The sequence below is a fragment of the Oncorhynchus clarkii genome, chromosome 31 (genome assembly GCF_045791955.1).
Source record: "Oncorhynchus clarkii lewisi isolate Uvic-CL-2024 chromosome 31, UVic_Ocla_1.0, whole genome shotgun sequence".
NCBI classification, from domain to species: domain Eukaryota; kingdom Metazoa; phylum Chordata; class Actinopteri; order Salmoniformes; family Salmonidae; genus Oncorhynchus; species Oncorhynchus clarkii.
In genome coordinates, this window is record NC_092177.1 from 26436156 (window position 1) to 26462071 (window position 25916).

Sequence of the window (25916 nt, forward strand, 5' to 3'; positions counted from 1 at the left end):
GTCCCCTCCCAGGACCTCTACGTACTTAATAGGCCCGTCAGTGTTGAGCTGGATCTGCAGGTTTCTATTGGGGTTATTGTAGTCGTCCAAATCGTCCAGTCTCATGCAGCAACTACCGCTGCTCCTGCTGTTTCTAACGCACTTGACCGCTAACATGACAAAAGTCACCAGAGACAGCATGGACACCGAGGCCAGAGAGAGGATCAAATACAGGGTGATTCTCCCGCTTTTCTTGCCGGGCTCTGGCGCTTTCTGCCGGAGGTCCAAGATGGGTTCTTGGAGCCCGTGCTCTACCAGTATGGCCACTGTGACCGTGGAAGACTGTACCGGTTCCCCGTCGTCCTTTATCTCTATAAGCAGCCTCTGAGAGGAGTCGTCCTGCTCGGACACAGCGCGTTTAGTCCTTACTTCCCCTGTGTAAAGATTGACATTGAACAGAGACGCATCTGTGGCCTCCGCCAGTTTATACGAGATCCAGGCGTTATGACCCGAGTCTGCGTCCACGGCCGTTACCTTAGTAACCAGGTGGCCTGCTTTAGAAGAGCGGGGCATCTTCTGGTGAGAGAGCGAGCCCAGGGCAGCGGAGGGGTAAATAACAGCGGGGGCATTGTCGTTCTGGTCCAGGATAAAAACATGGACAGTGGCGTTGCTGCTCAGAGACGGAGAGCCGTGGTCCTTTGCCTGCACCAGAATCTGAAACACCTTCAGTGTCTCATAGTCAAACGAGTGCATGCTGTAGATGCTGCCGTTATCAGAGTTCATATACACATAGGAGGAGACAGACACTTTGGAGTCTAGGATGGAGTAAGAGATTTTGGCATTATCCCCGAAATCCAGGTCAGATGCAGATACTGAGGAGAGCATGGAGCCTGGTAGTCCATTCTCTTTTAAATAGACATCATAGGAGGACTGAGTGAATTTAGGGGAGTTGTCGTTGACATCAATGATACTGACAGGTATAGTTTTCTTGGTAGTCAGGGGAGGGGAACCCGAATCAGTGGCTGTTATCTCAATTTTATACTCTGAGAAGCTCTCTCGGTCTAAAACACCACTGGTGACCAGTGCGTAATTATTAGAAAATGACGGTTTTAGTTTGAAAGGATAGTCTCGCGGGAGCTCTAACGTTACCGTTATTCCCGGAGTCTAGGTCCCGGACACTGATCAAAGCCACTACTGTGCCACTGGGTGCGTCTTCGCGCACAGGGCTCGGTTTAGAGGTGAGGACGATTTCAGGAGAGTTGTCATTAACGTCTACGACTTCTACCTGCACACTACAATGTCCCTCCATTTTAGGGGTGCCTTTGTCTTTCGCGCTGATGTCAATTTCAAAATTTACAGCACTCTCGAAATCTAATTCCCCCTTTAAAAATAATTTCCCGGTCGCAGGATCAATCTCAAATACAGACAGCACGGAATCAGGTGTATGCACACCGAACGCATAATCTACCTCCCCATTTTGGCCCTCGTCGATGTCTGTCGCTTTAGGTTGTAATATTAGAGTACCCTTCGCGCTACTTTCACTTACATAAACTTTATACACAGTTTTTTCAAAAACGGGAATGTTGTCATTGTTATCAAGCACTGTAATTGTTATTTGTGCCGTTCCGGATCTTATGGGATTACCCCCATCAAGCGCTGTCAATAATAGCTGATGGAAAACCTTTTTCTCTCTGTCCAGAGGTTTTGCCAAAACGAGTTCTGGCACTTTTCTTCCACCAGTGATTTCTTTTAATTTTAAAGTAAAACATTCGTCTTTACTAAGAGTATATGATTTTAGATAATTACTTCCAACATCTGGGTCTTGTGCGCTTTCTAATGGAAAACGTACACCTGCTGCAGTAGATTCAGCTATCTCTAATGTATGTTGTTTTGAAGGAAAACTAGGGGAGTTGTCATTCATATCTTGTATTTCTACCTCAACACGATATAGTTGTAACGGGTTCTCAATAACAACCTGCAGAGGTAGAACGCAGCTGACGCTTTGTCCGCATAAAGTCTCTCTGTCTATTCTCTCATTGACGACCAGCTCGCCCTTCCCCGCATCCACACTGAAGTACTGCTTACCAGCCTCAGAGGCGACACGCAGTTTACGGTGAAAAATCTCAGATAGTCCCAAACCCAGATCTTTGGCTAGATTTCCTACCACAGAGCCCTGTTTCAGTTCCTCCGGGATGGTGTAGCGAGTCTGTCCGTCTATTGTACTCCACAAGAGAAAGGAATGATGCCACCAAAGAGCCAGCCATCTCCAGTCTCGGTATCCCATTCTCTTTGTCATCCCTGATCCGTTACAGCACAATTCCTAATTAAATACTGTCCAGAACAAAGAGTGTCATATCAAAACATCTCCAGAATGTATATTCCATTCAGCAATTTTCCCATAAATGTTTTATCGCGACATGGACGTGTTTGGAGTATGTAGTCTTTACGTGTATGGAAGCGCATCCCTCTCTCTCCTCCAGCTCGGAGTATTGTAAGGGTTACGTTGCTGAGGCTGGGGGAGGGGGTAGATCTCTTTGGACAGTTCTGCACACTATTGGTGCACAGCGTACATCTCTAACACCCAATGAGGGGCCACCAGTACAGACCTCTTAAAGCCACAGCAGTCACACTACCCACGCGCTCTAACACCCACTGACAGCACACAGAGAGAGTCCCATTAGCCCCTGCAATAATATACTGTTCATGTTGATGTACAACATCCTATGGGCAGCCTAGAGGTAAAGCCTATGACTCAGAATGTGTTATGGTGTAAACCAGGATGGAAAATAAATAATATAATATTATAATAATATTGCTAACAGACTTCATCCCAAACAGTCATTCTAAAAAGAGCCCAAGTGGAAGGAAACACTTTTTTTTTTTAACTACTAAGTTTATATAAACTATCAAATGAGCTGCAATCAATCATAAAAATACCAGCAATTGTACAATTTAAAAATGTTCAACAACTGTAAATGTACTTCTCTGTTAGACTGCCATGAGCCCACAGAATCACACCGTTGATTCCGAGGTGGTGTTAATCAGGGTCACAACAGAACTACCACCACGTTTAACACCCACAGAAACATTATCACTCAGAGTCACTGATGATTATGACCAGGGGATTTCTAATCATCCATTGAAGATGGCTGCCTACGTCAGCAGTTCAATTAAGAGTAACCGGCTGATAATATTTTTTACATAATTGTATTATGAAAAACTGAAACCATGATTTCGATTCATATTATTGTAAGGTTCCGTGGCAGAGTTTTTCACTGCACCTACTTCCTCTAATACATGACGAATACTGAGCATAAACTATGCGCTAGCCACAAAATATTCTTATTCTATATAAACAACCACCCCAAACAACAAGCTATGATTTATGGAATGAAAGACACCAGTGGAGGTTATTTTGTTACGTATTCTTCTAATGGTGATTAATGACGTCACTAAACAGTCTACATTCGAATATCATAACCATCACAATCAACTACACTTCACTGCTCACCTGCTGGCTCTCAAAGGTCCAGGCGCTGTCGGGTAAAGACGCGTCTAGAACGTTGATCATCTCCTTAAAGTCAGTGGTGCTGCTGGGCTTAACGAAGGTGAAATCACTGAACTCTGACATGGGAGAGAGACAGGACCTGAAGGACTGACTCTGAGACAACATGTCCCCTCCCAGGACCTCTACGTACTTAATAGGCCCGTCAGTGTTGAGCTGGATCTGCAGGTTTCTATTGGGGTTATTGTAGCCGTCCAAATCGTCCAGTCTCATGCAGCAACTACCGCTGCTCCTGCTGTTTCTAACGCACTTGACCGCTAACATGACAAAAGTCACCAGAGACAGCATGGACACCGAGGCCAGAGAGAGGATCAAATACAGGGTGATTCTCCCGCTTTTCTTGCCGGGCTCTGGCGCTTTCTGCCGGAGGTCCAAGATGGGTTCTTGGAGCCCGTCCTCTACCAGTATGGCCACTGTGACCGTGGAAGACTGTACCGGTTCCCCGTCGTCCTTTATCTCTATAAGCAGCCTCTGAGAGGAGTCGTCCTGCTCGGACACAGCGCGTTTAGTCCTTACTTCCCCTGTGTAAAGATTGACATTGAACAGAGACGCATCTGTGGCCTCCGCCAGTTTATACGAGATCCAGGCGTTATGACCCGAGTCTGCGTCCACGGCCGTTACCTTAGTAACCAGGTGGCCTGCTTTAGAAGAGCGGGGCATCTTCTGGTGAGAGAGCGAGCCCAGGGCAGCGGAGGGGTAAATAACAGCGGGGGCATTGTCGTTCTGGTCCAGGATAAAAACATGGACAGTGGCGTTGCTGCTCAGAGACGGAGAGCCGTGGTCCTTTGCCTGCACCAGAATCTGAAACACCTTCAGTGTTTCATAGTCAAACGAGTGCATGCTGTAGATGCTGCCGTTATCAGAGTTCATATACACATAGGAGGAGACAGACACGCCCTGCACTTTGGAGTCCAGGATACAGTAGGAGATCTTGGCATTATCCCCGAAATCCAGGTCAGATGCAGATACTGAGGAGAGCATGGAGCCTGGCAGTCCATTCTCTTTTAAATAGACATTATAGGAGGACTGAGTGAATTTAGGGGAGTTGTCGTTGACATCAATGATACTGACAGGTATAGTTTTCTTGGTAGTCAGGGGAGGGGAGCCCGAATCTGTGGCTGTTATCTCAATATTATACCCCGAGAAGCTCTCTCGGTCTAAAACACCACTGGTGACCAGTGCATAATTATTAGAAAATGACGGTTTCAAACTAAAATTATAGTCTCGCGGGAGTTGTAACGTAACTTTACCGTTATTACCGGAGTCTAGGTCCCAGGCGCTGATCAAAGCCACGACTGTGCCACTTGGCGCATCTTCTCGCACCGGACTCGGTTGGGAGGTGAGAACGATTTCGGGAGCATTGTCGTTCAGGTCAACCACTTCCACCTGCACACTACAGTGTCCTTCCATCTCCGGGATACCTTTATCTTTAGCAGTGATATCAATTTCAAAGTTTGCAGCAGTTTCGTAATCTAATTTACCTTTCAAAAACATCTCTCCTGTTTCCGTATCAATATCAAATGTAGAAAGTACAGACTCGGGTGTGTGCTCACCAAATGTATATTTTACCTCACCATTTTGTCCATCATCTTTATCCGTTGCCTTAAGTTTAACCATGAAAGCGCCTTTTGCGCTATTTTCGCCGATGGAAGCTTTATACACTGATTTTTCGAATACTGGGATATTATCATTTACATCAAGCACTGTGATTGTTATCTGTGACGTCCCGGATCTGACTGGACTCCCCCCATCTAGTGCTGTCAATAGTAGCTGATGGACAGCTTTTCTCTCTCGGTCAAGTGGTTTCTCTAAAACCAGTTCAGGGACTTTTCTTCCATTACGAAGCTCTTTTACTTTTAAACTAAAACAGTCGTCTTTACTGATGGTATAGGATTTAAATGAGTTGCTTCCCACGTCAGGGTCCTCTGCTCTCTCCAGCGGAAAATGAACACCCGCTACAGTCGATTCTGCAATTTTTAAAGCCTGCTCCTTTGTGAGAAAAGTAGGGGAATTGTCATTTATGTCTCGTATGTCCACCTCAATTCGATGTAACTGTAACGGGTTCTCAATTACAACCTTTAGAGGTAAAATGCAGCTGGCGCTTTGTCCGCATAAAGTGTCTCTATCTATTCTCTCATTGACGATCAGCTCGCCCTTCCCCGCATCTACACTGAAGTACTGCTTACCAGCCTCAGAAGCGACACGCAGCTTACGGTCAAAAATCTCAGATAGTCCCAAACCCAGATCTTTGGCTAGATTTCCTACCACAGAGCCCTGTTTCAGTTCCTCCGGGATGGTGTAGCGAGTCTGTCCGTCTATTGTACTCCACAAGAGAAAGGAATGATGCCACCAAAGAGCCAGCCATCTCCAGTCTCGGTATCCCATTCTCTTTGTCATCCCTGATCTGTTATAACACAATTCCCACTTAAATACTGTCCAGAACTAAGAGCTTCATATCAAAATATATCTCCAGAATGTATATTCCATTTAGCATCTTCCATCAGTTTTGATATAGAAACTTATGTTTAGATTACATTATCCTTCCGTCTGTGTAAGTACATCCCTCTCTCTTCTCCGGCTCGGAGTATTGTAAGGGTTACGGTGCTGAGGCTGAGGGGAGGGAGTAGATCTCTTTGTACAGTTCTGCACACTATTGGTGCACAGCGTGCATCTCTAACACCCAATGAGAGACCAACAGAACAGACCTCTTAAAGCCACAGCAGCATCCAGGAGCTGCATATAAGCACTCTGACGCAACACACACAGAGAGAGAGATAGTTATGGTCAACTCACTATTTTTGATATACTGTCTATCTATATTGTTGTGAAATCTATTATGGACAGGGCAGCCCATAGCCAACAGAAAGGAATAGGTTAAAGTGTAAACAACCATGATCATCATATAAATGCGTTCAAGTGTAAACCATGATCAGAAATATTCTCTCTCATTACGCGCAGACATCATCCAAAACACTGCTATTCTAGTGGAGCCCATAGGAAGGAAACACTTGGTTTTACTATTATACATGAACTATTGATTGAGCTGCAATGAATGTGAACAATATACTGTATATCTTACAGCAATTATAAATTAGCCTATCTTTGCCATCGCGGCCACAAAAACAACACAGCTCATTCAGTGGGAATGTCGCTGTCCATGGTGCTGAAACCCTCAGCCTCTTTAAACCAGTCAGACTGAAACATAATCATGCCCAACACGCACTACAGACAGTAACAATAGTTTTTACACTGTCTCGGAGGATTACAACCAAGATTCAAATCATTCAGCTATTTCTAAATCATAGCGAAATCATACAGCAAATTATCTAACGTGGATACACCTAAAGGATGGAACAATTGCGCTGTTTTGTTCAATGGTGAAATTATTTCGAATTGACAAAACACTGCTTGAATTCTAAGTTTCACTCCGACTTCAGTTGCACAGCACAGTTAGTAACTATGCATTTACTGGCTTTAGGACGTGACATATGGAGTCTCAAAATGAACCTACCATTATATTCCATCATTGTAAAGGAAACTACTATCAGAAGAACAAGTTGAGATTTGGTAAATGTTGAAATACAAACTACTATACGTCACAAAACAGTCTACATTCGAATATCATAACAATCACAATCAACTACAGTTCACTGCTCACCTGCTGGCTCTCAAAGTCCAGGCGCTGTCGGGTAAAGACGCGTCTAGAACGTTGATCATCTCCTTAAAGTCAGTGGTGCTGCTGGGCTTAACGAAGGTGAAATCACTGAACTCTGACATGGGAGAGAGACAGGACCTGAAGGACTGACTCTGAGACAACATGTCCCCTCCCAGGACCTCTACGTACTTAATAGGCCCGTCAGTGTTGAGCTGGATCTGCAGGTTTCTATTGGGGTTATTGTAGCCGTCCAAATCGTCCAGTCTCATGCAGCAACTACCGCTGCTCCTGCTGTTTCTAACGCACTTGACCGCTAACATGACAAAAGTCACCAGAGACAGCATGGACACCGAGGCCAGAGAGAGGATCAAATACAGGGTGATTCTCCCGCTTTTCTTGCCGGGCTCTGGCGCTTTCTGCCGGAGGTCCAAGATGGGTTCTTGGAGCCCGTCCTCTACCAGTATGGCCACTGTGACCGTGGAAGACTGTACCGGTTCCCCGTCGTCCTTTATCTCTATAAGCAGCCTCTGAGAGGAGTCGTCCTGCTCGGACACAGCGCGTTTAGTCCTTACTTCCCCTGTGTAAAGATTGACATTGAACAGAGACGCATCTGTGGCCTCCGCCAGTTTATACGAGATCCAGGCGTTATGACCCGAGTCTGCGTCCACGGCCGTTACCTTAGTAACCAGGTGGCCTGCTTTAGAAGAGCGGGGCATCTTCTGGTGAGAGAGCGAGCCCAGGGCAGCGGAGGGGTAAATAACAGCGGGGGCATTGTCGTTCTGGTCCAGGATAAAAACATGGACAGTGGCGTTGCTGCTCAGAGACGGAGAGCCGTGGTCCTTTGCCTGCACCAGAATCTGAAACACCTTCAGTGTCTCATAGTCAAACGAGTGCATGCTGTAGATGCTGCCGTTATCAGAGTTCATATACACATAGGAGGAGACAGTCACGCCCTGCACTTTGGAGTCTAGGATGGAGTAAGAGATTTTGGCATTATCCCCGAAATCCAGGTCAGATGCAGATACTGAGGAGAGCATGGAGCCTGGTAGTCCATTCTCTTTTAAATAGACATCATAGGAGGACTGAGTGAATTTAGGGGAGTTGTCGTTGACATCAATGATACTGACAGGTATAGTTTTCTTGGTAGTCAGGGGAGGGGAGCCCGAATCAGTGGCTGTTATCTCAATTTTATACTCTGAGAAGCTCTCTCGGTCTAAAACACCACTGGTGACCAGTGCGTAATTATTAGAAAATGACGGTTTCAGATTAAAAGGATAGTCTCGCGGGAGTTGTAACGTTACGTTACCGTTTTTCCCGGAGTCTTGGTCTCGGGCACTAATCAAAGCCACTACTGTGCCACTGGGTGCGTCTTCGCGCAACGGACTCGGCTTGGAGGTCAAAATTATTTCAGGAGGGTTGTCGTTTACGTCAACTACCTCCACCCGAACACTACATTGTCCCTCCATTTCTGGAGTGCCGTTATCTTTTGCATTGATATCAATTTCATATGTAGCAGCATTTTCGAAATCTAATTCTCCTTTCAAAAACATCTCTCCTGTGTCTAAATCAATGTCAAATATAGAAAGCACGGCATTGGGGGTGCGCTCACCAAATGAATACTTCACCTCCCCATTTTGAACATCGTCTACGTCTATCGCTTTAAGTTTGACCATAAAAGTACCTTTTGGACTATTTTCGTGTATGGAAACCTTGTACAATGCATTTTCAAACACTGGAAAATTGTCGTTTACATCAAGCACTGTAATAGTTATCTGTGACGTCCCGGATCTGACAGGACTCCCCCCATCTAGTGCAGTTAATAGTAACTGATGGACAGCTTGTTTCTCTCGATCTAGAGGTTTTTCTAATACTAACTCTGGGGCTTTTCTTCCATTATTAAGGTCTTTTACCTTTAAACTAAAGCACTCGTCTTTACTAATTGTATAATACTTGAGTGCGTTACTTCCCACATCTGGGTCCTCTGCGCTCTCCAAAGAAAATCGCCTGCCTACAACAACAGATTCCGCTATTTTCAACGTGAGTTCATTTGTTATAAAATTTGGTGAATTGTCATTTATGTCTCGTATTTCCACCTCAATTCGATACAACTGTAACGGGTTCTCAATGACAACCTGCAGAGGTAAAACGCAGCTGGCGCTTTGTCCACATACAGTCTCTCTGTCTATTCTTTCATTGACGATCAGCTCGCCCTTCCCTGCATCCACACTGAAATACTGCTTACCAGCCTCAGAAGCGACACGCAGTTTACGGTCAAAAATCTCAGATAGTCCCAAACCCAGATCTTTGGCTAGATTTCCTACCACAGAGCCCTGTTTCAGTTCCTCCGGGATGGTGTAGCGAGTCTGTCCGTCTATTGTATTCCACAAGAGAAAGAAATGATGCCACCAAAGAGCCAGCCATCTCCAGTCTCGGTATCCCATTCTCTTTGTCATCCCTGATCCGTTATAACACAATTCCCACTTAAATACTGTCCAGAACAAAGAGCTTCATATCAAAATACCTCTCCAGAATACATATTTCATTAAGCATTATTTCGTTAATTTTGTATCACGATAAGTATGTGTTTAGAGGATGTTGTATCTCCGTGTGTATGACTGCGCCCCCCTCTCTTCTCCAGCTCAGAATATTGTAAGGGTTAAGGTGCTGAGTCTAGGGGGAGGGAGTAGATCTCTTTGAACAGTTCTGCACGCTATTGGTGCACAGCGTGCATCTCTAACACCCAATGAGAGGCCAAAATAACAGCCTTTTTAAAGCCAGAGCAGCATCCAGGAGCTGTCCAAGCGCTCTGACAGAGCAACACACACAGAGAGAGAGAGAGAGAGAGAGCGCGCGAGAGAGTGAAGGACTGTATTTTCCATTGAACAATAATACATTGTCTATATTGATGTGAAAAATATTATGGAGAGTCCAGAGGTAGGTTATATTTAAGAATTCATAAATGTGTGAAGCGGCGTCGGAAATATCGTGTGACTTTGCGCACAGATACCAACACATTGGCATTCCAATAGAGCCTCTTGCTTTGAAGAAAATATATTTGACTAGATCTCTTATAGTTTACATAAAATAATAATTTAGTGGCAGAAAAAAGATATCAAAATATCTCTAAATTCGGTGACCAAGTTATCCATTATTTATCAACCGAGCTTTGTTCTGAACCTAAAATAACAAGCATTGATTTGTGCAATGTTGAAACAAAACAGTGTTGCTGCTGGGCTTAACGAAGGTGAAATCACTGAACTCTGACATGGGAGAGACTCTGAGACATGTCCCCTCCCAGGACCTCTACGTACTTAATGGGCCCGTCAGTGTAGAGCTGGATCTGCAGATGTCTGTGTCACACAGGAGGACACAAACACGCCCTGCACTTTGGAGTCTAGGACGGAGTAGGAGATCTTGACACAATCCCCCAGGTCTGGATCAGTAACGGAGGTTGAAAATAATATTTTCCCCGGTGTGTAATTGTCTTTTACATACACTGGTTAGGAAGGCTGAGAGAATAGCGGTAGATTGTCTTTCACATCTAACACATCAACAGTGATAGTTTTCTTGCTGTATAGAGGGGTTTCTCCTGAATCACTAGCACTGATCTCTATACTGGGAGTGACGCTCACTGTCAAGAGGTGCGTTAGTTACCGGTGCATAATGCTTGGATACGGACGGGTTCAATTTGAATGGAGACGTTGGGGACACGCTCAACCTCACCTTCCCATCGTCTCCTGAATCGGGGTCTTTAGCGCTTGGCAAAGCTATCCCATTCCCGATAGGCGAATCCTCCGGAACAGTAGTACTTAGAGACGTCATAATGATCTCTGGGATGTTGCCATTGACGTCAGTTATTTTAAGTTCAACACCACAATGCCCATCCATCTCTGGGTTGCCTTTGTTTTTAGCAATAACGTCAAATACATGTGAATACGTTTTTTCATAATCTAGTTCCGTTTTTACTATAATTACCCCCAGATAAATGGTACATTTCAAATCATGTTGCCACTGAGTCTGGCGTTTGATCGACAAAAGACCTGCTCGATATCCCCACGTTCTTCATCTGGATCTGTCGCTTTTACGGGTAAAATCACAGTGACGTGAGCAACATTTTCGTTAACACTAGCCTCATAATGCTGTCTCTCAAACAGTGGTGCGTTATCGTTAATATCAAGCACCCTAATACTAGTCTCAGAGGTTCCTGAATGTTGTCCCATCACAGTGGTTTTTGTTCGTTAATGTTAATGCAGTAAGAGGGTATTGTTTTTGCAGCTCCATCAGAATCCAGTGCACTTTCGAGTGGAAATCGTGAGCCTGGGTTTGCTGACTACAATCTTCAGCCCCCCTTTTTTCGTAAGAAAACAGGGAGAATTGTCATTAATATCCCCCTGCATTTGAATCTCGACTCAGTGCAGCTGCAAATTCCTTTATATCACTATCTCCAAAGGCAATAGACACGGAACTCTTTGTCCACACATACCCTCTCTGTCTATCCTCTCACTGACGACCAGCTCTCCAAATCCACTCTGAAATCCTGCTTACCAGCCTCCGAGGTTATCCGTAATTTACGATGGTAAATCTCAGATAGTCCCAACCCCAGATCTTTGGCTAGATTTCCTACCACAGAGCCCTATTTCAGTTCCTCCGGGATGATGTAGCGAGTCTGTCCATCTATTGTAACCAACAAGAGAAAGACATGATGACACCGTAGCAGCACCTGCCACACACCCAGTCTATTCCACATGGTCCCACAACACATCAACACCTTTATATGATTCCATCCAACATTCGGCCTCTCGCAGGAGTGGTAATAATCAATCAGTAATCCAAAGTGTCTCATATTCTACAGTGATGGGGAAGCTTTTTGTAGATATCTTTGTACAGTTCTGCACGCTATTGGTGCACAGCATCTAATGAGTTAAACAACAGGATTTAGCTGTCATTTATAGCTACAGTGAACATGTCATTACCTGGGAAACCGATGAAGCACCATAGCAATTCAACATGAGAATTTAAAAAAACATCTATTATCATTATCAGCTGGTGAAGGAACTAAATGTTCTTATTAAATTGTTATAAATTAATTACAGATGGAATACTAGTATGTGCACAGCTATACTGTAAATCATTGCAGAGTTAAAAGAGGTATTATAGGTTGTAAAGCGGTGGTTCTAAAACTCTAGGTATCATACGGGCTCGGGCTAGATGCTTCCTGATGTCTGTGTGGGAGACAAAGGCTCTCCGTTGCCGTCCTGTGGTAACAGAAAGCAGGCGCAGCACAGCCTGAGCACGTCATAAGAGCAACCCACGTGGGTCCGAATATAAATACATCCCACAAGCCGTCTTAAAAATATCTGCATGAGGTCTGAAGAGCAAATGAAAAGAGAGGGGGAGCGGAGATCGCTCTCCCCCACACACACACTTCACTGGCCTATTTCCATGACATTAACTAATTACCTGAGAGCTGAATAGACCGCCCTAATATTTGTGATTTGGACATATTCTATCGAGACTTTTTTTTGGTCGACCACGAATCGGGTCTAGGAGATTAAAGGGTTGCGCGATTTCGTCATCCCTCGAGGTCTGCCTAGCAACACTGGCATCTGACGGAATTATTTATATCCGCAATGAAAAAAAAGCAAAACCTCCAGTGAAAGTAAACGCTATATTATTATACAAATCACAAGCCGTAGCTTACATCATATCACAATTGTGCAACGAATGTATCTAAATATGAACACAATATATCAGTTTTGCTATTAGATAATCCGAGTCTGACAGAACGACGAAGGTTGGTAGGGAGAGCGAGAGAGGGAGGGGGAACGCGCTTCCACTGAGCTCTGAAGCGAGTTTCAGCACCACACGGGTGGACAGCCCCACACAAGCGGCCAGCTCGCGCTGCTGCTGAAATGTGGCCGACCGCGTGGTGGCTGCTGCACAGACAGAGAGAGTCCTTCCCAAACAAAGACTTTCGAAAACACAACCACAACATACCCTTGCTAACCTCCTCTTCTCTCTCGATTCAAACAGAAAAACGTTCTGCCTTAATAAACAATCCACATGTTTCCAATAACAATTTTGATCGAGCAAATCATTTTGTTTTATAAACCTATTATTTTTAACGCACTGCCAAATCAGGTGCCGAAAGCAGTTATTGTAGGCTACCTACGCCACAACATACTTACGTATAAAAACATTTAGTGACGTAGGATATATATCGTGTTTGAACTTCCATCATACTCTGATCGTTGTCAGATTCGTTCTGACGTGCCTACACGGAGTCACTATAGAGATTTAGTCATCTATATGTCCTTATAGACCGTCTCTACATTGCAACGCTTTCAAACGGATCTGCCAACATATAGAATCTGGTATCCACACAACATCCACCCATATAATGAAGGGCTCCAGCCTTATATTCAGCCCCTGTCCTTTGCTTGGAACTGTGAATTACATGTCAATGTATAGTTTATTATATGCAAATGATATACAGTACATCTTCCCAGCTATTGGTGGAATGACACTCAGTGCTGGGTGCCACTGTATATGCGGATCATAAAGGTGCTTCGTTGTCTTACTTTGTCCTGTTTATGAGGTCATTTCAGTCAGTAAGGTCATGGAGGTGTGCACTGTATGTGAGTTGGGATGGTGGAGTCCCTCTAACTTAAAGTATTTCTTACCTTATTTGGAGAGCCAGGGGAGCAACAGAAGACATGTCCGCAACAGCAGCAAAGGAGAGACATGGAAGAGAAGAACGGAGAGACAAAAGAGACGTGGGTTAGCACACGTCTTGGGACAGACACATCCCTGATACTTACCGTTCACCTTTACACCTTGACGGACTCCAGACTGGGTGACAGGGATGATATGCATTGTGATACCTGTGACATTTGGCCAAATGATGATGTTCCCAGAGCCGATCTGCTATGTGAACTGTTTGTGTGCATCAAAGAAAGGTGGGCTAATATCAAAACAATACAAATAATGAATGTGTCTGCTATATGTGAGGTGTGCTTCTTTGTTCACACAGAGAGAGAGACAGAGAGAGAGAGACAGAGACAGAGAGACAGACAGAGACAGACAGAGACAGACAGAGAGAGAGAGAGAGAGAGAGAGAGAGAGAGCGCGAGTGCGAGAACAGATCCTCACAAGAATCTGAAGTGAAATGTCTACTGATGATCTGGTGCTTTTGTCCCCAACCAAGGAGGGTCTACAGCAGCACCTAGATCTTCTGCACAGATTCTGTCAGACCTGGGCCCTGACAGTAAATCTCAGTAAGACAAACATAATGGTGTTCCAAAAAAGGTCCAGTCACCAGGACCACAAATACAAATTCCATCTAGACACCGTTGCCCTAAAGCACACAAAAACCTATACATACCTCGGCCTAAACATCAGCACCACAGGTAAGTTCCACACAGCTGTGAATGAGCTGAGAGACAAGGTAAGAAGGGCATTCTATGCCATCAAAAGGAACATAAAATTCCACATACCAATTAGGATTTGGCTAAAAATACTCAAATCAGTTCTAGACCCATTTGTCCTTTATGGTTGTGAGGTCTGGGGTCCGCTCACCAACCAAGAATTCACTAAATAGGACAAACATCAAATTGAGAGACTTCATGAATATCCTCCGTGTACAATGTAAAACACCAAATAATACATTCAGAGCAGAATTAGGCCGATATTCGCTATGATCAAAATCCAGAAAAGAGATGTAAAATTCTACAACCACCTAAAAGGAGGCGATTCCCAAACCTTCCATAACAAAGTCATTACCTACTGAGAGATGAACCTGGAGAAGAGTCCCCTAAGCAAGCTGGTCCTGGGGCTCTGTTCACAAACACAAACGGACCCCACAGAGCCCCAGGAGAGCAACACAATTAGACAATTAGTTTAATGAGAAAACAAAAATATAATTACTCTACACATTGGAAAGAATTAACAATTAGCAAACTAGAATGCTATTTGGCCCTAAACAGAGAGTACACAGTGGTAGAATACCTGACCACTGTGACTGACCCAAAATTAAGGAAAACTTTGACTATGTCCAGACTCAGTGAGCATAGCCTTGCTATTGGCTCTCAAGAGGAGAAAGGCTACAAAATGAGGTGGAAACTGAGCTGCACTTCCTAACCTCCTGCCAAATGTATGACCATATTAGAGACACATATTTCCCTCAGATTACACAGACCCACAAAGAATTTGAAAACAAATCCAATTTTGATAAACTCCCGTATCTATTGGGTGAAATACAACAGTGTGCCATCACAGCAGCAACATTTGTGACCTGTTGTCACAAGAAAAGGGCAACCAGTGAAGAACAAACACCATTGTAAATACAACCCATATGTATGCTTATTTATTTTCCCTTGTGTACTTTAACTATTTGCACATCGTTACAACACTGTATAGAGACATAATATATTTGAAATGTCTTTATTATTTTGGAACTTCTGTGAGTGTAATGTTTACTGTTAATTGTTATTGTTTATTTCACTTTAGTTTTTTTGTTGATGTATCTAGTTCACTTGCTTTGGCAATGTAAACATATGTTTCCCATGACGATAAATGTGATTGAATAGAGAGGGTGGATACAGAAGACAAGACTTAATGAAAGAGAAATACAACACCCTTATTGACCCAGCCTCTCTAAAACAGGAGTGTGAGCGGTGGAGTTGATCATCATCTGCATGTCCCAGCCAGAACGCTGATAGCCCCATTTAAGGAGGACTGAGTGTGTGTCCAATATGGCTCCCTATTCCCTATGTAGTGCACTACTTTGACCAGAGTTCTATGGGAACCTGGTCCAAAGTAGTGCACTATATTGGGAATAGGCTGCCATTTCACTATGCTGCAGTACAGGACGTTGCCATGCTGCAGAGGAACACAGGAACAGCAGGTGCACTCGAGGAGATGCCCAGGGAGGATGTATTCTTTATTAATTACATGCTTTCCCGCTGTGCGTCTGATAGAGGAACAGAGCTTGTGGTACTGTGTGTTACACATTGATAACCACTATGATACACAAGAATGCACATGTACCAGTCAATAGAAAATCAATGTATAGCCTGTGATCAAAGGAAACAACATCTACAGAGCCTTGAGGGTTTAGTTTAGACAGCGTTTTCACACTCCCAGTCAGAGCAACAGGGAGGTGAAACCGTGAAAGGTATTCAGGGCAGCGTCCATCTTCTGGAAACAGAGAGGTAGAGCCTTCAACATACCCCCACTCCACCCTCTCATACACCCTCTCTCCCACCAATCCAACTCTGAGCCCAAGGACACTGCACCTCTGTGTCCTAAACAGGGGGTGCGTCTGCCCTCTTTAAAGCCCACAGCTGCCTGTATCCCATCAGACAGCAGACACTGCATCTGCTGATTCCCCCCTGTGTACCGCACCACAATGGTACAGTCCTGACAGTGAGTCAGCTTGTTGCTACGGCAACACATCCCACCTCTCTTCCTGAGAGTGGAAAAAACAGAAGTATGTAGAAAACAGAATGGAGGGGAGAAGAGAAGAGAGAAAGGAAGGGTGATAGGGTGTCTAAAAGGTTCCTCATACACTGTAGTCCTCTCTTCTAATCATTCATCACTTACCAAGGCACCAATACAATTAGTAGTGTATCTAAGTTAAGAATGTACAGGCTTGTGGACAGCAGCAATAACCTACTGACCAGTTACATCAAGAGACCAGAGGGAGAAAGAGCTCCTCTGATAAACACAACACAGGTGTGACTTTGGACACCCAAATGCGTCCATGGTTTTATGCACACAGTACAAAATGTTTTGGAACGAGCAGAGGAGATCTCGCTCTCCCTCTTCCTCCTCCAGCTCTCTCACACTCACTGAATCAGAACGGTGCAGCTGGAGAGGGGGGAGGGGAGAGAAGCAGAGAATCAACGAGATCAGGAAGAAAAAGGAGAGGACCAACACATCTAGAATGCCTTACAGAGGAAACAGCTAACCAAAAGGCCTTTGCCACAAACATACATGTTGAACCATCCCCAAAATTATTATCGCTGTCACCACTACTTTTATCCACGGACATCATCACTGGTAATGATCATGACAATAATGACATTGAGACTATTAACAATAACCATCATTGTGATTGTGATCACATTACTAATCATATTGACTACATTGCAGTAGCCATTTAGTGCATACTAACGATTTCTTCCTGCTAGTGTAGTGTCAGGGCTTAGCCTCAGACTCACAGCAAAATGGCTGCAGTGAGTCTATCCAGCCTGACAGATCAGAACATCGTCACACACCACCACCCACATGCCCTGACCTCAGGACTATCACCTAGTGTGTGTGTGTGCGTCGCGGAGTGTGTATCATGTGAATGTCTGTGACTCAGACGGCGTGTAACAGTATGTGACGTGCAATACAATTCTGGCTGAGCCTTACTGTTACACTGGCCTGTGTAGTCCCTGGTATGATCCTTTCCAGAGGAGCAGCGAGCCCAGAATCACTGGGCATCACTACTGGAACAGTAACACAAATAACACACAATAGAAACACACAACTCAATCTGGAGCATACAAGAGCACCTGGACCTAAGAGTAATATAACAGGTGAATGTGGTCCTTCATATACACTGAGTGTACAAAACATTAAGAACACCTAATCTTGAGTTGCACCCCCATTTGCCCTCAGAACAGACTCAACTCATCAGGTCATGGACTCTACAAGTTGTCGAAAGCGTTCCACAGGGATGCTGGCCCATGTTGACTCCAATGCTTCCCACAGTTGTGTCAAGTTGGCTGGATGTCCTTTGGGTGGTGGACCATTCTTGATACACACGGGAAACTATTGAGCGTGAAAAACCCAGAAGCGCTGCAGTTCTTGTCACTCAAACCAGTGTGGCACCTACTACCATACCCTGTTCAAATACACTTAAAAATGTTGTCTTGCCCTTTCACACTGTGAATGGCACACATACACAATCCATGTCTCAATTGCCTCAAGGCTTAAAAATCCTTCTTTAACCCGTCCCCTCCCCTTCATCTACACTGATTGAAGTGGATTAAACAGATGATCAAAAGTTATGATCAATAAGGGATTCGAACTTTCACCTGGTCAGTCTACGTCATGGATGGAGCAGGTGTTCATCATGTTTTGTACACTTAGTGTGTGTATGTATGTGTGTGTGTGTGTGTGTGTGTGTGTGTATGTATGTATGTATGTATGTATGTATGTATGTGTGTATGTATGTGTGTATGTGTGTGTGTGTGTATGTGTGTGTGTGTGTGTGTGTGTGTGTGTGTGTGTGTGTGTGTGTGTGTGTGTGTGTGTGTGTGTGTGTGTGTGTGTGTGTGTGTGTGTGTGTGTGTGTGTGTATGTGTGTATGTGTGTATGTATGTATGTATGTATGTGTGTGTGTGTGTGTGTGTGGTGTGTGTGTGTATATGTATGTGCCCAGTTCCCTGCACATTGCTCAAAGGGCCAGGCCAGGCCAGGTGAATACTCATAACGCCAATGACTGCTTTGAGCACCTGAGACTCAGTGTTCAGAGGACATCTGCCTCATCATCAGAGCCAAAACTGCCTCTCTTCTCTTCAGGCCTCTTCAGGCCTGCACACTGAATGCACGTACACAACGTGTCCCCATTTTCATTCTAATTATTGTCCATTGAATGTAGAGAGGCAAAGGAACCTTTGGCTGTAGACTATTGAGACAGCCTGGGACTGTGCCCCTTGGCCTGTAGGATTGAAGGGCTGTAGGACACTTCAGGGAAACAGGACATTCTTACTACCAGGCCAGAGAAAACAGAACATCAGATCACCACAGCTGAGAGCCTGAGGGTTTACTGTCATGACTGAAACAGACTGAGGGTAACGATGATAAGATTCAGGGGTACATGTCAGTAGAAGCAGAGTTGCCTCCCTCCTCAAAACCATGAACTGAGATGACAGCATACTGTTGGAGTGATTCCACAAGGAAGGATGATTTAAGAAAACATAAATGACATGTTCCCGCTTCTCTGTACTTACATCAGATCACACACAGTCACAACACAGACTTATGGATAGAGCTGACAAACTGTGAGTGTGGTCTCAACTCCCCTTAGCAGAATATTTGAGTGTGTGCAGGAGTGTGAGAGAGAGGATAAAGTCACTAACAAATCATCCAGACATCCCTGATATCTAATCAATGATCTTAATGGGGCAGGGGGAGCAGAGGAATCATATATGTGAGAATCAGAACTTCTAACCCCACTTTCCAGAAGGCTAGATAAGAAGCAAGCACGCACACACAAACATACGCATGCACAGCACACACACGGCTCAATGCATCCTGATCACCATACACAGCAACCATGTTCAAATACTGCTCAAAGTCCAATGTTAATCTTCAGACAGAGCAACACACTGTAGAGAAACAGCTGCTCACCAGATGACTGGGCCAGTGAGGAAGGAAGTACAGTATTAACAACAGCTGTGGGAAAGCAGTTTCTTCCCATATCAATGTGGACAGTCACAAGGTCTAGAAACTACAGGGCCTCGGCTCAGGGTGGCATCCAAAATGGCTGACAAGGCAGGGGACTGCTAAATTCTGCTCCAGAGGACTACAGCCTTGACATATGTCAGCAAACCACTGTTCTACAGTTCAAAGGTCATCCAAGTGGGGATCTGAACCAGAAGCGAGAAGTCATATCCCACACACCATCCACATCTATGCACTGGACTGGACCATTCAGGGCTAGACCGAGGGGTGTATGGGTCGGTGGGGTCTGACCCCCACAGAGACACAGTAAGTTCAAGGGTTTATGGTCCATAGTAAAAGCCTTCCTCGCTGACAAGCCTGAGAACCAGGGTTTAGTGGTTAAAAAATGGTTTAAATGGGTAAAACGGACACAGATGTGGGGTGATAATGATGATAGACTGTTTCCAGAGGGACAGAGGTTTCCTCCATAAAACCTCAAGCGTTTTTGTGTCATGTCAGATGTTTATGAGGCATGTGCTACTCATCTACACAGAAACATTCAACACAAACACATGCAAAATACCTGTGCAGTATGTACACAAACAGACAGCCTGTTGTCTATGCCAGGGCCACACTCTCCATCTACAGACACCGACTGAAACTACACCACCTCTAGCATTAGATACTATGTCCCCCCACACCATAAAGCCAGCATCATGACCACCTTACTAAGAATTTAACAACATTGACATACAATAGGATCACCACGTTGTGAAAAAGAGTGACCATCACCTATTTTATGAGGATACCTATCAGTTGACGGGACACACTCTTTTCACGCCACTTCGATACAAAGTGATTTTCATGGCATGTTAGGAGAGCATTTTCGCTATCCCTAACCCCTTTCCTAATCTTAACCTCAGTCTCCTAACCTGCTATGTTAATTCTCCTAACCTGCTACGAAAAAGTCCCTTCGGTATCGAAGTGCCATGAAAAGAGTGTTTCCAATCGGTTGGCCTGGTGACTTGCTGTGTGTGGCAGTGGCCTGGTGTGTGGGATTAGTATTATGGGCTGCATGTGAGAGACATATGGAGGGCATTTCCTCCCTGTGTGTGTGTTACCCAGTACACATGGAAGCCTGTGGGCCATGGAGCTCTAATGACCCCTTTATGATGTCTGTGGTGAGGGAGGAGAAAGAGGGATCGAGGAGCTCTCCTCAGTGATACAAACAACATGTCACTATACTAGCATCATATAGAGGAATCTAGCACAGTTTACTCATCTGTCTCTCACTCTCCTTTCAACACAGTAGTTTACTCATCTGTCCCTCTGTCTCTCTCCTTTCAACACAGTACTTTACTCATCTGTCCCTCTCCTTTCAACACAGTAGTTTACTCATCTCTCTCTCCTTTCAACACAGTCGTTTACTCATCTGTCTCTCTGTCTCTCTCCTTTCAGCACAGTAGTTTACTCCTCTGTCTCTCACTCTCCTTTCAACACAGTAGTTTACTCATCTGTCCCTCTGTCTCTCTCCTTTCAACACAGTCGTTTACTCATCTGTCCCTCTGTCTCGCACTCTCCTTTCAGCACAGTAGTTTTCTCCTCTGTCTCTGTCTCTCTCCTTTCAACACAGTAGTTTACTCATATGTCTCTCTGTCTCTCTCCTTTCAACACAGTAGTTTACTCATCTGTCCCTCTGTCTCTCACTCTCCTTTCAGCACAGTCGTTTACTCCTCTGTCTCTGTCTCTCTCCTTTCAACACAGTAGTTTACTCAATATATCCCTCTGTCTCTCTCCTTTCAACACAGTAGTCTACTAAACGTTCTCTCTCTGTATCTTTATCACTCTCTCTCTCCTTTCAGCACAAAAACAGTTTGCTCTTATATTTTAAGCTGGATGTCATATACTGTCATTTTCTTTCTCCCTCCCTCTACTTTTCCCTGCATCTATTTTTCCCTGCATCTATCTTTCCCTGCATCTATCTTTCCCTGCATCTATCTTTCCCTGTTTCTATCTTTCCCTGTTTCTATCTTTCCCTGTTTCTATCTTTCCCTGTATCGAGCCCTGCCTCATCTAAATTATTTATAGTTGTTTATCCATCCCTTTCTACCTTAGAGGTGATGAGGAGCCTATTTCTCTGCAAACACTGCAGCTTGTGGTGCAAAATGGCTGCCGTGCATCACTAACGCAGTGTTGCTGCGCATGAACGGTGGATGAGGCCAGCTACAACACATCTCTTCCCCTCCCCCACACCCTCCCTCTCTCTGGCTCCCTGCTACTGCCTCTCCCCATCCTCATCCTTCTCTCCAACACATTTCCCACCTCTTTCAGTCCGATTCCTCTCTACCACTCCTCAATATCCTCTCCTCTCTCTCTCTCATCTCTTGCTCTCTGTATGTACATGGTTCAAAGTCAGGAACATACAGTAACAGCAGCGTGTGAGAGACAGGAATTTAGGTCGGTGTTAAAAATAGTGCAGTGTGTGTGTGAGAGAGAAAAAACCCTCTGCAGGCCCTAGTCCAGTCCAGTCCAGTCTCGTCTCGTCCAGCCCAGTCCAGTCTCGTCTCGTCCAGCCCAGCCCAGTCCCGTCTAGTCCAGCCCAGTCTCGTCTAGTCCTGCCCAGTCCAGCCCAGCCTCGTCCAGTCCAGCCCAGTCCCGTCTAGTCCAGTCCAGCCCAGCCCCGTCTAGTCCAGCCCAGTCCCGTCTAGTCCAGTCCAGTCTCGTCTAGTCCAGCCCAGTCCAGCTTAGTCTCGTCTAGTCCAGCCCAGCCCAGTCCAGTCCAGTCTCATCTAGTCCAGCCCAGCCCAGTCCAGTCCAGTCTCGTCTAGTCCAGCCCAGTCCAGCCCAGTCTCGTCTAGTCCAGCCCAGCCCAGCCCAGTCCAGCCCAGTCCAGTCTAGTCCAGCCCAGCCCAGTCTCGTCTAGTCCAGCCCAGTCCAGCCCAGTCCAGTCTCGTCTAGTCCAGTCCAGTCTCGTCTAGTCCAGTCCAGTCCAGCCTCGTCTAGTCCAGCCCAGTCCCGTCTAGTCCAGCCCAGTCCCGTCTAGTCCAGCCCAGTCTCGTCTAGTCCTGCCCAGTCCAGCCCAGCTTCGTCTAGTCCAGCCCAGTCCAGCCCAGTCTCGTCTAGTCCAGCCCAGCCCAGCCCAGTCTAGTCCAGCCCAGCCCAGTCCAGTCTCGTCTAGTCCAGTCCAGTCTCGTCTAGTCCAGTCCAGCCCAGTCCAGCCCAGTCCAGTCCAGTCTCGTCCAGTCCAGTCCACTCTAGTCTAGTCCAGCCCAGTCCAGTCTCGTCTAGTCCAGCCCAGCCCTTCCTTTGTGTTTCTCTATAGCCTTCAGCAGCACTGCTCTCTTTGTCCCTGAATCCATTCCATAAGATGATTTCATACAGGTTCGCTGCTGTGTTTCACAGGGCAGTCTTTGGCAACACTATAACCTATTTTAATTACATAGGCATTATTCCAGAATGAGTATATCGGAATGTGATTGCTTGATGACAGATACATAGCATGTACCACTGCTAAAGCCAAGACAAAGAAGGTGAGTGTCAAATTGGTAAGTATCTGCTATGTAAGGCCTAATTACTTGTTCTAGATTGTTACAATGTAATTATATAGGTTACAGTCGATAATGCATGCTTACCTGATTGTCTGAATCATCAATGATCAGTTTGTCTCTCTGTGCTTGGGGGAGTGTATGTGTTCCGTCCAGACTAATGATGCTCTGACTGTAAGGTCTGACGTATTTCATATCACTCTGTCTGGAGTCAGTCGTTCCACACATATCGTAATTATACACCTGTCTCAGAGTTCCTGTGCCTCCTACGTCTGCGTAAAGGGGCGGGTAACAGGGAATAACTGGGAGATTCCCATTGGATTTGTAAAACATTTGGACCCGTCTCCATCTGTAGCATTTCACTGACAGTATGGCAATGATGGATACGATAAAGAGAAAGGAGACTACAGCTAAAGCCAAGACTAAGTAAAAAGTCAGGTTGTCATTGTACTCCTTGTCGTGCGTAAAGTCAGTGAACTCCGAGAGCACTTCAGGGAAGCTGTCCGCCACCGCCACGTTAACATTGACTGTAGCTGAACGAGAGGGCTGCCCGTTGTCCTCCACTACAACAGTGAGCCTTTGTTTCACAGCATCTTTATCATTGACTTGGCGAATAGTTCTTATTTCTCCATTCTGTAAACCCACTTCAAACAGCGCCCTGTCTGTCGCTTTCTGCAGTTTATACGAGAGCCAGGCATTCTGTCCAGAGTCCACATCAACAGCCACCACTTTAGTGACAAGATAGCCCACATCTGCTGAACGAGGCACCATTTCAGACACCAGAGAGTTACTAGTCTGCACTGGGTACAGAACCTGCGGCGCGTTGTCGTTCTGGTCCTGAATCATTATTTTCACAGTCACATTGCTACTGAGAGGAGGGGAGCCTCCATCTTGCGCTTTTACGCGAATTTGGAACTCTTTTATTTGCTCATAGTCGAAAGAACGCACAGCAAAAATCTCCCCACTCTCTGCATTTACTGAAATGAACGCAGACGCCGACACTCCATTCACTTGATTATCACCAAGCAAATATGAAATACGCGCGTTGTTGCCAAAGTCTTTGTCGCTGGCCTTGACTGAAAATATCGACATTCCAGGTAAATTGTTCTCAATAACGAAAGCTGTGTATGATTGTCGTGTAAACAGGGGGGCGTTGTCATTCACATCTGATATTTTCAGTGTTACTGTCTTATTCGTGGAAAAAGATGGCGACCCTTCATCTGTGGCTGTTATTGTTATGTCATATTCAGACACAGTTTCACGGTCCAAAGCCTGGTCTGACACTAAACTGTAGAAATTGGAAGAGGATGACTTTATGCGGAAAGGTAAATCTGGACTAATAGAACACTTCACCTGACCGTTTTTACCTGAGTCTGAATCTTTGATATTGAGCAAGGCTATGACCGTCTCCGGGGCAGAGTCCTCGGGAATAGGGTTGGAGAATGAAATTATGCTAATCACGGGTGCATTGTCGTTCACGTCAGTAATTTCAATAAGCACTTTACTAGTATCTGTTAACCCCCCGTTGTCTGTCGCCTCTACATCTAGTTCATAATGCCTACATTGTTCGAAATCTAACAGACCACTTATGGTAATCTCACCAGTATGGGCGTCTATATTGAATAGAACTGAAGCACCCTCGGTATTTTGAGAAAATGAATACATCACCTCTCCATTTGTTTCCTGGTCTGCATCAGTGGCGCTCACTGTCAAGACAATCGTTCCCTTTGACGCATTTTCTGACACGACCACCCTATACAGTGACTGGCCAAATACAGGGGCATTGTCGTTTGCATCTAAGACAATAATATTGATTTTGACAGAGCCAGATTTCTGGGGGGTCCCGCCATCATAAGCAGTTAATATTAGTTTATGCTCTTCCTGTTTTTCTCTATCAAGTGCGCTCTGCAGAACCATTTCCACGTATTTCGTTCCATCAGAGCGAGATAGGGGTTTCAATTGAAAATGATCCGTAGGATTTAGTTGGTATGTTTGGAGAGTATTTAGAGCCACGTCGGGATCTTTTGCACCGTCGAGTGAAAAGCGAGTCCCAGGAGCCGCAGATTCACTTATTTGGAAATGCATTTCCTTTTTAGCAAAAGCAGGGGCATTGTCGTTAATATCTAATATTTCCACATCAATTCGATAGAGCTCCATCGGATTTTCAACGATGATCTGAAAATGCAGAGAGCAGGGAGATGCTTGGCCGCACAGCTCCTCTCTGTCTATCCTTTCTTTCACCACAAGCGTTCCTTTATCAACATTCAGACCGATGCACTCACTGCTGTCCTCAGTAAAGATCCGCGCTCGACCAGAATTCAACTTTTTTACATCCAAACCCAGATCCTGTACGATATTCCCCACGAGTGAGCCCTTCGCCATCTCCTCCGGGATGGAATAACGGACCTGGGCGCGCGCTACCCTTGCACCACAGAGACAGACAAACAGCATGACCCATGTATTCCATGTCCATATCCGCGAGCTGGTCCGCCCTGCGCCATGACAACAAAGATCGTCCATCTTCAGACTACTCAGCCTGAGAGAAAAAAACAATACAAAAACGAATGGCTCCACAACAATGAATAGTGCGTCACCAACACGTCCCAACGATTGTGTGGGCTCTTTTAGGAGACTAGTTCTGATGATACAGAAGTTGAGTCCTCTGCGCAGCTTGTGACGCAAAGAAGAGAGGGAGGGTCTACTATCTGAGACGTATATATACTGACACTAACCA

At 45.2% G+C, this 25916-nt stretch overlaps 4 protein-coding genes across 4 annotated transcripts in view; all 4 read right to left on the reverse strand.

Moving 5' to 3' along the window:
* The window catches only part of LOC139390585 (protocadherin gamma-A12-like), a 59467-nt gene that overhangs the window by 27780 nt on the left and 5771 nt on the right, over positions 1 to 25916 (reverse strand). The gene's annotated exons all lie outside the window — the stretch shown is intronic.
* LOC139390456 (protocadherin gamma-C5-like) lies at positions 3473 to 5941 on the reverse strand. Its single transcript, XM_071137584.1, has one exon. It carries the CDS (start codon positions 5939 to 5941, stop codon positions 3473 to 3475), a length of 2469 nt encoding a protein of 822 aa, XP_070993685.1.
* On the reverse strand, positions 7199 to 9674 carry LOC139390457 (protocadherin gamma-C5-like). Its single transcript, XM_071137585.1, has one exon. The coding sequence runs from the start codon at positions 9650 to 9652 to the stop codon at positions 7199 to 7201; it is 2454 nt and encodes an 817-aa protein (XP_070993686.1). The 5' UTR covers positions 9653 to 9674.
* Positions 12404 to 25789, reverse strand: LOC139390458 (protocadherin beta-15-like). Its single transcript, XM_071137587.1, has 4 exons — positions 23270 to 25789; positions 16984 to 17069; positions 16496 to 16668; positions 12404 to 12567 (listed from the first exon to the last, which is right to left on the reverse strand). The coding sequence occupies exons 1-4, from the start codon at positions 25700 to 25702 to the stop codon at positions 12404 to 12406; spliced, it is 2856 nt and encodes a 951-aa protein (XP_070993688.1). The 5' UTR covers positions 25703 to 25789.